The sequence below is a fragment of the Rhinolophus sinicus genome, linkage group LG17 (assembly GCF_036562045.2).
Source record: "Rhinolophus sinicus isolate RSC01 linkage group LG17, ASM3656204v1, whole genome shotgun sequence".
Classification (NCBI taxonomy): domain Eukaryota; kingdom Metazoa; phylum Chordata; class Mammalia; order Chiroptera; family Rhinolophidae; genus Rhinolophus; species Rhinolophus sinicus.
In genome coordinates, this window is record NC_133766.1 from 13,344,298 (window position 1) to 13,356,817 (window position 12,520).

The window sequence follows — 12,520 nt, forward strand, 5'->3', positions numbered from 1 at the left end:
CTTGCTCACACTGCTCTCAGCACACCAGCCTTCCTGATGTGCTAACGAATGCGGCAAGGTCTCTGCACTGCATTTGCCCTTGCGTCTGCCTGAAACACTCTTCCCTCAGGTATTCACACAGCCTACTCTTATTTCACTCCAGTTTCTGCTCAGATGTCATCTCCACAGAGGCCTTCTCTATCTTCTCTAAAATAATACTCCTGCTTTATTTTTCTTTGTAGCATTTATTATCACCTGATGCTCATTTAGTTGTTTATTGTCTGTGTCCTACGTTTGAATATAAGTAGGAAGGCAGAGGAAATTCGTCTTTTTCCCCAGTTCTTGGAATAGGGCCTGGCACTTATTAGGTATCAATACTTATTTGTTAAGGTTGTGTAGAATTATTATAATGGAGCAAAGGAGAAAGAATAAGTTAGGAGATTAGAAGAGGAAATCACATTTGATCAATGACCAAAATAAACATGCTCATAGCACAAGGTACTAAAATCATGACTTTTTTTAAACTGAGCTTTACTACAGCAAGTCAAATTTTCTAATACCAAAGCATCAGTGTGGGGAAAACATAATAAAATTGGATCATGCTAGTTTTGTTTTTCTACTATGGATTACACCATCAACAAGAAATCATACGTCTAACTTACAGGTAAATAGAGTTTTTTGAGCAAGAAATGAGCTGAGAACACATTTTTCAAAAGCAACCATTCAAATGATTGTTTATTCAGATATACTATGAGTTATAAAGCATTCCTCAGTGAGCAAAACATGTAAAGAAACCAAATGTCCACGAGTTACCTTGGTCTTCAAAAACTGTGACGTCAAGTCTCTTTGCTGCTCTACTTCACTGCGCATGTGGTTGCAGAAAGCCACAGAGTACTGGCGACTGTAGAAGGGGCTGAAGTTTTTGACAGCAGCCTCAGTTTTCCCTGGGGAAAAAAAAAAGGAAATTGGAATTAAGAAAAGGAGCATTCTCGCAGAATAGACACACATCTACATAATTGTATAAACACCCCTCAGGGCTCCCTAACACCGTTTTCCCACAAATACATGAGCCCACCTGTCCTGAGAACATGCTACACATGCCTTTACCTCTCTCTCCCCTTCTGACCTCATCCTGAGAGACTCTGCTGTCCCTAAGGGCCATCCATCCAGTAACCAATAGAATTTTATGTCATTTTACACCAACAAGCCATCGCCACGGCCATAAACTCAGCCATCCTTCTAATCCTTCCACAGCCACCGTTCTACCTCACCCGGGTCTCCACTGCCACGTGCTCTTCATTCTATCTCCTTTCAGTCAACTCCTACACAGCAATAATCCAGGGCCCATCATTTCAGCTCTGTACACACATCACTCCCTTCGTCTTCAGATCGCTAAGGCTCTTCCTCTTGTCTTGCTGATCCACAGCCCTGGATGAAAACTCAAGAAACTACTTCTTCTAGTTCTACCCATATGTTTTGGGTTTAAAATTCGTTGTCATTCAGACCATTTTGGAATTGTCAGGAGGTAGAGGGGAAAGCTTTGCTTTAAGAGTCTGAAGACCTGCGTTCTGGTCCCAATTCTAGCCATTCTTTCTCTCCAGGCTCCAGGGTGCCTAACTGTAAAGGAAGGTGCTCGCCAAGGAAAGTCCACACTTTCCTTGGAATCTTTGTGACATTGAAGCATAACCATGGAAGTACAGCTGCCGCACAAGAGTGACCAAAAATTGCAATATACTGTCTCCGCACCAGAAGAAAATAAAGCTGAGACTCAACCGTGTGGGGACAGCTCAAGGACTTGAGATGGAGGAAGAGGGAAGAGTCAGGCCCTGGGAATATTCTTGAGCGTTTGCAACCTGTACTTAGCTTTGGAGAGTGGGGTAGTTGCAAAGAAGGGAAAGAAGAATGAGAAATAGAGGCGAAAGAGAAAAGGAGTATTCTGAAGCAGATTGGAAATTGCCAGAACCTTCTGAGGAGTTGCTACAGGATACAGAAATAAATACAGGCCCATGGACTGTGCTTACAAGCTCTTCGTTCTTGGAGTAAGACATTTAACTTGAGAAAAAATAAACGCGATAAACATTCCAAACTATTTGTAAATACTTTTGTGTGAACTTGGCATAATTTTTGTTTTCAAATTTGATATTACAGTCAGCAAAGAAATATTAAAGTACAACACACTGGCAAGATTTGTTTAGAGCTATTATGCATGCAAAATTTCAAAAATAAGTGAAGAGTTCTAACCACGTAGATTGAGATACTCAATACAAGAAACTTGAATCCATGGCTGCCAGCTTCTACCCTACAGAATCACAGGCCAAACATCCATAGTGCATGAATAGTCTTTTTATGGAGAAGCCTACTTTAGCTCAGGCATTTCGGTCTCATGTATGAGGCCAAGGGAAATTCTTGCTTATTTCCTCAAAACAATGACAGTTTCTGGTCAGATTTATGCGCTTTAATAATTAATACTTGAAAGGTGCTTTCAGACCCACTAATAATAACTTCTGTGGAAATGCAAATGAAAGTTCCCATGATTTGAATCAGGCATGCTTTTGCTTGATCTGTGAGTTTATGGGATCATTATTAATCAATATTTGCACAATACTTTAATACTCTCAGGCTTTATAACTGTCTAATTGGCTATTATTTTTATTAGTTTTTATGTAGTGCATAAACAAGAAAATTCTATATCCTGGTCTATAATTTTCTTACACAGGAGTGGGACGTCTTTGAGAATTCTCACAATGACAGTGAACCTCACCTTCGTGAAACATATAAACGATCAACAAAATTTGCCCTTTAGGTCTAAGTACGCACTCTTTGGCCTAGCAGAAAAGCAGCCTGTTAATTTCTGATGCTAATTTTTGCCCTCTTGCAGGAACTTGGGTTTCAATGAAAGGAGTTGGATGTCATTTTATGATGAGCTCTACAAAGCTTGAAACCAGATTTCCTGCCACATCACTAAGCTTCCCTCAAGGACGCCCAGCTTCTGCTGAGGTGCTACAATGCCACCACTCCCTCCCAATGTATGAGAAAAATGCTTCCGTGATTTGAATATTACATATGGTACCATCAACGCATCATCCACCAGGCAACACATAAAAAGGGGATTAAAGCTCCTTTGGGTGATTAACCTAATGACTGGTTCAAAATGTGAATAAAACAGCTGACAACGTCACACGTTCTCGGGGAAAGAGAACCTAAAGCAAATCCCAAAATGGATGGAGCTTTTAGATTAAGCCTATCTAAACCCAAATAAAGGAAAGAAAACCCAATGTAGGGATCTTGACACTTTGAGAAAAGCCTGGTGCTAGGACAAAATACCGCTGTGGTTAGGAAGACGGACTCTGGCGTCAGACAGACACGGGTTTGAGTCCCATCTCTGCTACTTACCAGCTGTGGCACCGCATGCCAGTTACTTCCTTGTGTATAAAATGAAGACAAGAGGAGCAATCTCATAGTGTTATTGTAATTATGTGAAATAATGCAGTACAGTGCTTAGCACTGCAGCTGGCACATAGAAAGTTTTCAACAATCCACAGTAATTAAATCGATGATGATAATGGGGATGATGGGGCCTCCAAGCCAACTACCAAGGGAATGTCCTGAAGCTGAACTTCAGGAATCTAGGAGAAGCCCAAAGCAGGCTGTCTGATGTAATTCTTTAACTGGAGCCATCGTGCCCACACAGAACAGAGGTCCCACGCATGGCAGATTCACAACAAATACAACCGACATTTTCACAGATGTTTCAGGAACACTTATCAGCACCTAAGAGGCCCTGAGTGCATCCAGGAATTAAAACCAACTAAATGAAACTTTGGCGTTAATGAGCCAAAGCAAATGCATGAGTTCATAGCTGTCATATTGAGCCTCTCTTTGAGCCTCAATTTTCTCGCCTGTAAAATGGACATAAGAGACACCTATTCCACAGGGTTTTCTCTGGATTAAATGAAATAGTCTGCAGGTAGAAAAATGTCTAGAGCAATGCCTGATACATTGATTGCTCAATAAATGTTGACTATGATTTAATATTCCACCAAGAAATCATTCGAATAAAGTGGATCAGCCCCAGGGGTGTGACCATAAAATAACTTCCACTGAAACCAGCCTGTGTCCACAGTGTTCCAGATTCTTCAGTACTGAATTGCCTTCATTCCCCACCGAACCTTCCAGTTTCGTATCATCTTCGCTTTCCTACACTGTTTGTAAAACATAGTGTCAGGACTTTCCTAAAAGTAAGTTACTCAATAATACAAAGACTAGAACCAATGGAAGGGCTTCTTACACATTTTGTTACCCCAGCATTTCTGGCACATATTTCTCCTAATCCTACTCAATTGTTGCCGCCTGCTCTGGGATACTGTTGGCACAATTTTTTTTGACCCGGCTGCACAAAACACCCTTCAGGGACATTATCACTGAAGCTAAAAGAAGCTTCTTTGACAACTCTGCTCACAACACTTAGCTTCAGTTCCAATTTGTAAGAGTTAAGAAAAGTATTATATCTTCTGGCCCTTTCAAAACCATTTGAATTCATATAGGTTCAAAAACTCACTGTTATTTGATTCCTTCTTCCTCACGTTTTTATTCAATTATCAGATCTTGTCACTTCTATTTGCACAATACTTTTTTTAAAATTAAAGTTTATTGGGGTGACAATGGTTACTCAAGTTACATAGATTTCAGGTGTACAATTCTGTAATACATCATCTATATATCACATTGTGTGTTCACCACCCAGTCAGTTCTCTTTTGCACAACATTTCTTGAATTCACCCCCTTTCCCCCCATCCCAATCACGACATCTTAAATCAAGTCTTTATTATCTCTTTAATATTGTAAAAGTCTCTTCATCTGCCCTATCTCAGCATCACAGCAGAGCCAAAAAAAAACCTTACTAGCTCTCAGCTCTAAAAGAGGAACAAAAAAGTCAACGCCAGAGGAGGATCCTGCAGGGTTATGGGACATAGCCAAAGCTTGGTCTGTGTGGCAGAGGCAGATTCTGGGAAGTGGACAGAGTAAGTTCAGAGCTGATGGAGCAGAGCAGGAGAGGCTGAATCCAAGCCGACCACCATGGTCCCACTCAAGAGAAAGCTGGCACAAGTTACCAAGGCCCAGATGTTAGAGTGGGGAACTGTCCTCCAGAACCATTAATGCTCCTAGGGAACGCTTTTGAAAGCCCTAAGAGGTACACCTCAAGTCGCAGAGGCACAATCAATCCTCTGTGTCCTGGCCTGACAAGCTTCGTTTGACATGTTGCTTCAACACCATGTCATGACCTTCATAAAAACGTTCAAGAGTTCCCTACTGCCTGAAGTACTAACCACTTAGCCTGGCACCAAAGCCCTGGGATCTGGCCCCAAGTATCCTTATTTCCCACCTCCTCAAACTGCCTCCTTGTCTTCTGTATATGCCCATGCCCTCACGCCTCCTTCTCCCCTTAAATGCCCTGCCAGCCACTCTCAGACCCTTCAAGCCCAGACGGCAATCCCAACCCAAGGAGAAGCCTTTTTGGCTCTCCCCAGCTGAAAACCATCTTATCTTCTTTTGCATTCTCCCCAAACTGTGCACCACTTTTGCTACAGCTGTTTACATACAGCTTATCCCTCCTCCAAGGGGATACTGTAACTATGTACTCAGTGGATATTTGTTGAATGAATGAAAGAATGGCTGTGTACATATTTAAGAGTTAAAGCAAAGCACAACGCATCGCTATCATGAAACCCATGTCAATACCCGAAGAAAGGAGAAAGGCACAGTTCTGAGCTCAAATATTATTGTTCAAAATATATACTCTCAAAGCTCAACTGATTTGTTTCTCTAAAAAAATCAGACTCTTAATCTGATTAATTCCTTTTAGGCTTTTAAATGAATTTTGTCCTTGAAATTATATGTGGGAAATTATGTACACACGAAAGCCTTTTTGTTTTTTCTATTGACCTGTCTGTAAACATGGGACGTATAAAGGGTCTAGGGTAAAACTTATGTGAAGTCTGAAGAGCCCAAAAGGTTTGCATAGTTTCTCATTCTAGAAGGTTCTTTGTTAACCTTGCAGTTCTGTAGCAGTTGAATTCTAATTTTAACATTAGTTTTCTTTTTGAAAGATACTGTTTATAGTGGATTACTCTTAGTTTCTCCATCATTCCCAGTGTCAAAGCAACTATGATATATTCTTCTCTGAAATACACAGATTCCTTCCTGTTTAGAAAATCAGCTCATAAGTACAGAAAGATATAAAAAATCCAAACACTATTTCTGCAATATTTCCTTCTAATCTATTTTACAATTTTTTTTAATAGTTGAGATTATTGTATTTTGTATCCACTTTTATTTACTTAACATTTCACTTTTAGTTTTCCTATGACATCACCAAAAAAAAAAATCACAGTTTTCAGATGTTACATTTTTATTGTTACTGTGAAGGAGAAAAATACAGAATTTTTAAAAAATACGTTTATTTTTAACAAACTGGCTGTTTCCCTGGAACTGAGGTAAATCCACATAGGAGGAGAGGGTTAACCAGACCTTTCGCACAGTGTCTTAAGACCCATTGAGGTTTTAGGTGAATATGAATTTGGAGGAAAAAGAGAAGTGGCTCTAAAAATAAACCATTTTTAATATTTATAAAATCGAGTATAATATCCACGATTGTTTATCTTTCCTGGAGTTTCTCCAATTATAATAGTTTAAAAGTCCTGATGAATTATAACATCAGCTTTAGTCTCAGATTTCTAAGCACCATCACTTTGCACCTTAGGGTGGAAAAATCAGAAATCCCAATTCACAATACAAAGGGGCAAAAATCTAATTACACAGAATAATGCCCGAGGACTCGCTCTTTCTTGTAGTAAATACCTTAGAGAATGGGGATAAATTGGATTTTCTATAATTGAACTAAGTTGTGTGTTTATTTTTTTAAGCACACTTATTCTTAGTGTTTGAGTGACAGGTTTTGGAACAGACTGTACTAAGAAAAGTCAAGAAAAAAACCTTCCCAGGGCAACCTTGATGCCAGCAAGTCCCTACATTCTACCCGACAGAAACTCCACTTTAAGCTGAAAATAAGACACATACGAATATAAACCAATTTATGTTCTCTGTGATTTATTTCAGATGTTAATCCACGGAAGAGAAACACACAAACACTTATGTTCCCAAAGCTTATATTAAATATATCAAAGTCATTCTAAGACCCTCTCCAGATTCAGAAAGCAACTGGATAAAAAGCAGACGTGCTTAGGTACAAACAATAGAATAGTTTCCTGGTTTCCAAAACTCACATTCATGGAGATCCAAAACTGTTGAGTTAGGCTTGCAGTATACTTGACCTTGGACTGTTAGAAACTCAATTTTCCCCAGTCCGTGTTCTAAAAGTAGGCCAGCATCTTTAATTTGGCCTTGAAATTTAACTCATTAAGGGCATTCAATAAATCCACCTGTACTTACAGATAGTCTAAAAGGGACCAGGTACCAGCTGCAATGGGTGAGGCAGATGATAAAACAGTTTTCTACAAATGATCACAGCCACTGAAATAAATTAAGGTTTCCAGCTGCACTACATATTTAGAAGAACAATACCTTCACAGGTTAATATAGGTAAGAGAAATTAAGGAAGGAAAAATACACCACCATTTTGTAAGTTACAATTCTTATTATCTTATTCTATGAAAAAGTAAAAACTTCCCTGTGATCAGGTATTCCATAACAACTTTCTAGAACTCTAAGACCTTATCTGTGGTCTCCTCTTTTTTAGAGCAAGAAACCAAGAGTATTGTTAGAAAAATATATATGCCCGTACTTTCACGCACACATCTTTCTTTTGCCATAATTAGGTTGAAGCTGACTTTAAATGTTCTTCCATTTCATTTGGAAAAAAAGTGCTTGGAAATTTTCAAGATTATGTAGCCATTACCTCACAGCATGCCTCCAATTTTCTTATGACACATCTGATGAGAATAAATCTTGTTTATTTTGCCACTTCTCTAAGCTGTCTAATGTCCCCTAAGGAAGCTGTAGATTGGCTGTCTTTTTCTTTACAAAAACGAGAGGGAAGAGTGTGAAAAAGAAAATTGAACCAATCTGACACAGCTACTTTTTCAGAAAGCATCACAGGAACCATGAATTCAAGAGGAATAATAATATATTTGCTCATTAGACAACCATTTCTGGTTTTGAAGAAAATATACAACTGAAACTCAGAAACTGAAATAATGAGATTCCCTTTGCTCTCTTTGAGCCTAATTAGAGTTAGTAATTTTTCTTCTGCACATATCTTATCATAGGTGCTCAGATTTTTCCAAAATCCTGAAAATATTCTTTACTTTGAGCTTGCAACCATGCAAATTAAAACAACAGGCACATGAAAAGAAATCAGGCCAGACTTAAAATAAACCAGGCACCAAGTCTAGGAATTTTACTAAGTGATTCTCCTTCCAACACAGTAAATCTGGTGTCTCCTCCAGGTTTCTCTTTTATTTTTCCTAACTATATTCTTTCTTTTTCCTTCATTCTATTTTTCCACTTTTCTTCTCTCCACATGGAAGTATATTTGTTTGAAATGATTTCTATTATACTTTCTCCTTTGTGCTCAAGAATCTATGCCATTAATGTTAAAAAAAGAAAAAAAGGCATTTCTAGGGGGGCCTGGATTTGCTTATGTTGTGTTAATCTAGGAATATGGGTAGTAACAATAGGAAATAAATGGACTTGGCTAGGACAGTGAAAGGTTGTGGCATTGCTGGACTTGGGGAGGTACAAGAAAAACTCTGTAAACTATTCACCATTTCTGCAGGCCAGCTGACATTTTGAAACTACTTACAGGCAGATAAAAGACTCATTAGCAAGAATTCTCTTAGCGTGTTCTAACTTATCCTCACAAGAATTTAGGAACTGCCAAAACGATTCTGACTTCTGTCCACTTGATTCGGTCAGGCACTCAGTCCTCTGAGTACAGTTTTCTTGATAACAACCCAAACATCTCCAATAATCAAGTCTGACCTAGCACAGTCCGAACGATAGCTAATTACATAGACACATTTTGCATTTTTGACAATTGAAATGGTTGACAGTTAGTGGATCTATTCAGCACTACATTTAAAAATTCTTGAGGAATGTACATTAGTGAAAACTTATCCCAAAATTATTGTATGTGATGCTCTAAAAAGAGATAGAAAAAAAAGAAAAAACACAACCCACCCAAAACCTCGATAATACTAACTATTTAGATAGTCCCAAGTTCTTTAAAAATCACCCCCCTTTTTTTTCCCCTATGGAAATAGCTCTTCTATAAAGTGAGTTCATACAGTACTTAATAAATGTACTGGGACCTCATAAGACTAGCTCTGCTGAGAGTCCAAGCCTCACAAATGAGATTCACTTACTCGAAACTAGTCATTATATACATCAAGGGGGTTAAATATAAAGTAGAATTTAAATAACTGAGACTACCTCCCACAATACACCTAAGGAAGCAGCGTGAGTTCATCTGGATGGCAGCACAGACGTGCCAAGGTCAAACACATTCCAACTTTGATGAAAAGACCAAAGATTATAGACTTCTCAAGCTGGATAGGATTAGACTGGTTATTTCCAACCCCCTCCTATTTTCACATCAAGAAATTAATTGGCCCCTGATCACAAAACTAGTTAGTAATGGAAAATTTATGAAAAAAAAAAGTCAGTGTTTTTTAATAGTTTTTCTCTCTACTTACACTACATGGATTTTTATGGAGGAATCCAAGCAGTTCTTTCTATTAATGGAGGAATGTAAGTACTCTTTGGTAATAAAAACCACATTGTCAAGAAGCCTTGTGAAACGATCTTAAATTTTGGTAAAAAGATGATGTTATGGTTAAATTTATGTGTCAACTTTACTGGGCCATGAGGGGGAGTGGGCAAATATTTGGTCAAACATTATTCTGGATGTGTCTGTGTGGGTGTATCTAGATGAGGTTAGTATTTGAATAGGTAAACTGAGAAATGAAGATTGCCTCCCCCAATGGACCTCATCCAACCAGCTGAAAGCCTGAACAGAACAAGAAGGCTGAGTAAGAGGGAATTTCCTCCTATTTGCCTGCCTTGAGCTGGGACATTGGCTTTTTCTGGCCTTCCGACTTGGACTAAAATATTGGCTCTTCCTGAGTCTCTAGCCTGCCAACTTTTAGACTGGAGCGATGCCATCTACTCTTCTGTGTCTCCAGCTTACTGACCTCAGATCTTGGGACCTGTCAGTCTCCGTAATTGGCACGAGTCAATTCCTTGTTAAAAAGAATCTCTCCTTCTCTCTCTTTCTCTCTCTCTTTCTCTTTCTCTTCCCCCCACCCCTTCCCTCCTGCCCGCATTAGTTCTGTTTCTCAGGAGAACCCTACGTAATACAGATATAATCAGTTGAAATACATGATTGAGTCCCAACACAATTATCAACTTATTTAATGTGTATTACTATTGGATCAATAACAAGTTAAAAGCAACACAAATGCCTAGTGCTTCAATGTAATGAGTTCTTAATTTATCAGTATAATCAGCATGCCGATGAGTTTCAGAATACACTCTGAAATACATGGAATCTGTATTTAAAACATTCCATTAAGTGATTTATGAAGGACAATAAAAGCATTTGGCTCAGGTTCATCCCCATTGGCAGAAGTTGCCAGCAAGAAGGCAGAGACCCAGCAAAGCTCTGAGCATGAGGGAAACGAGTTGACCTTATCTGAGTACCCCTTAATCTTGTTCATGTGTTCTAATTAAGTGGCATCACCGTCTCAATTAGAGCTGCCGTCTTTGTTAGCTAATAACATTTCCCTGGGAAATGCACTAAGTAGATTTTCTTACCTACTGATTAAGAATCTGCTTTGCACCAAATTAAGGTTAAAAGCTATTGCTATGGACCAGCCCAGTCATCCACATGATATTTGAAATGTCTTTTGAACACAGTTTCTCTGGTCTCTTCTCTGTGTCCTACTTTACAGGAGCCAAAAGATGAGATATGTTGAAGTATAAACCATTAATAACAAGGGTTTTGTGTATGTGTGTGTTTTCTTTAATTATGAACTATTTCAAACATACAGAACAGTAAAGTGAGTAACATATATCTCCACTAGCCAGCTAAATAAAATCTTAACATTATGCCATATTTGCCTCAAAAAAAAAAAAGTGAACAAAACACTATAGCTACATTTGTAGCCCCATCTCCCTTGCTCTACATCACTACCAGGTACCACTATGCTCCAAGTAATGTTTATTCCTGTAAGTCATTTTAGACTCTTACAACATACATATGTATCCATAAATAATTAACAGCATTGTTATGCATATTTTCAAACTTGACTCTACCTGTCAGTCTGCAGCTTCCTTTTTTTTTTTACCCATATTATTACAGATAGATAGATAGATACCACATAGATGGGATATTTAATTCTAGTTTATTCTTTTTGTAACTAAAGTTTATTGGGGTGACCATAGTTAGTAAAGGTACATAGGTTTCAAGTGTACAATTCTGTAATACATCATCTACATATCGCATTGTGTGTTCTAGTTTATTCTTTTTAACTGCTACCTATACTTCTATACATATACTACAATCTGCTTCCTTGGTGATGGACCTCTCACATGTTTCCTCTCCTTCTTGCTCTTGGGACAATGTTGGTGTTTTGGTTGGAACAACAATGAATTTGTGATTGTTATGAGGTTAACTGATGGCTTTATGATAGAATCTCCCCGTCAAAGACTGCTGCAAGCCCCTACAGCACTTACGTGCAAACCAGGTCAAGGTACCCATCCTCACGGCAGACAAGCTACCTGAGTGAAGAATGCAGCACAGGCTAGATTTCAGTCCCTTCTTGCCTCTCCTTAGTTAGGAGCCTTGTGCCACGAATTTAATTAAAATGGGCAAACTGCCCTCTAGAGTAGTTACACCATTTTGCACTGCCACCAGTATCATATGAGATTGTCATTTACGCACAGACTCACCAGAAGCCTATTCTCAAAACTTTTCTACTTTTGCTAACGAGAGGTAGCTCTTTTGTGCAGATATAGTTACTAAACACCAAGACATCATCCCACGTACCTGAGCTATGTTCTCCAGGAAAACTGGAAAGAGGTGATAGATAGTGGGAAGAACTATGCCCAGTATAGAGAGTTGGAATGTACATTGTATAGTCTCACAAAAGAAGTGCGCAAAATGGCAGGTAGGTATAACTAATACTGTCTTTTCACTTCCATATTATAATTTAACTGATAATTTCTCTTATGAACATTGCATATTTTTGTAGGCCAGCCTGGAAATCAACCAACTGTTACAATATTGTCTCTACAGGACAAGGCATTCCAAAAGCCAAACCACTGACATAATTGAAACATTTGGAGTACATGAAGGGCTGTGTAGATAGGAAAAGAGAAACTGTTATTTCTAAGTTGCAAAAGGGAAACATTTTAATAGTAGATGCTCTCTTGGGCCGGTGGACTTCCTGTGGTTGGCTGACTGTGGATCAGAGGTCGGTTGCTTTCAAGGATGCAAATCTGACTTATTGGGCCATCAGAT

General features: G+C 38.7%; 1 protein-coding gene across 2 annotated transcripts in view; it reads right to left on the reverse strand.

Annotated features, from left to right (window-relative positions):
• NIBAN1 (niban apoptosis regulator 1) overlaps positions 1-12,520 on the reverse strand; it is a 169,868-nt gene that overhangs the window by 75,635 nt on the left and 81,713 nt on the right. For both annotated transcript variants that reach the window (XM_019738092.2, XM_019738093.2), the window contains exon 2: positions 793-923. In XM_019738092.2, coding sequence (XP_019593651.2) covers positions 793-923 — 131 coding nt within the window. The remainder of the gene's footprint in view (positions 1-792; positions 924-12,520) is intronic.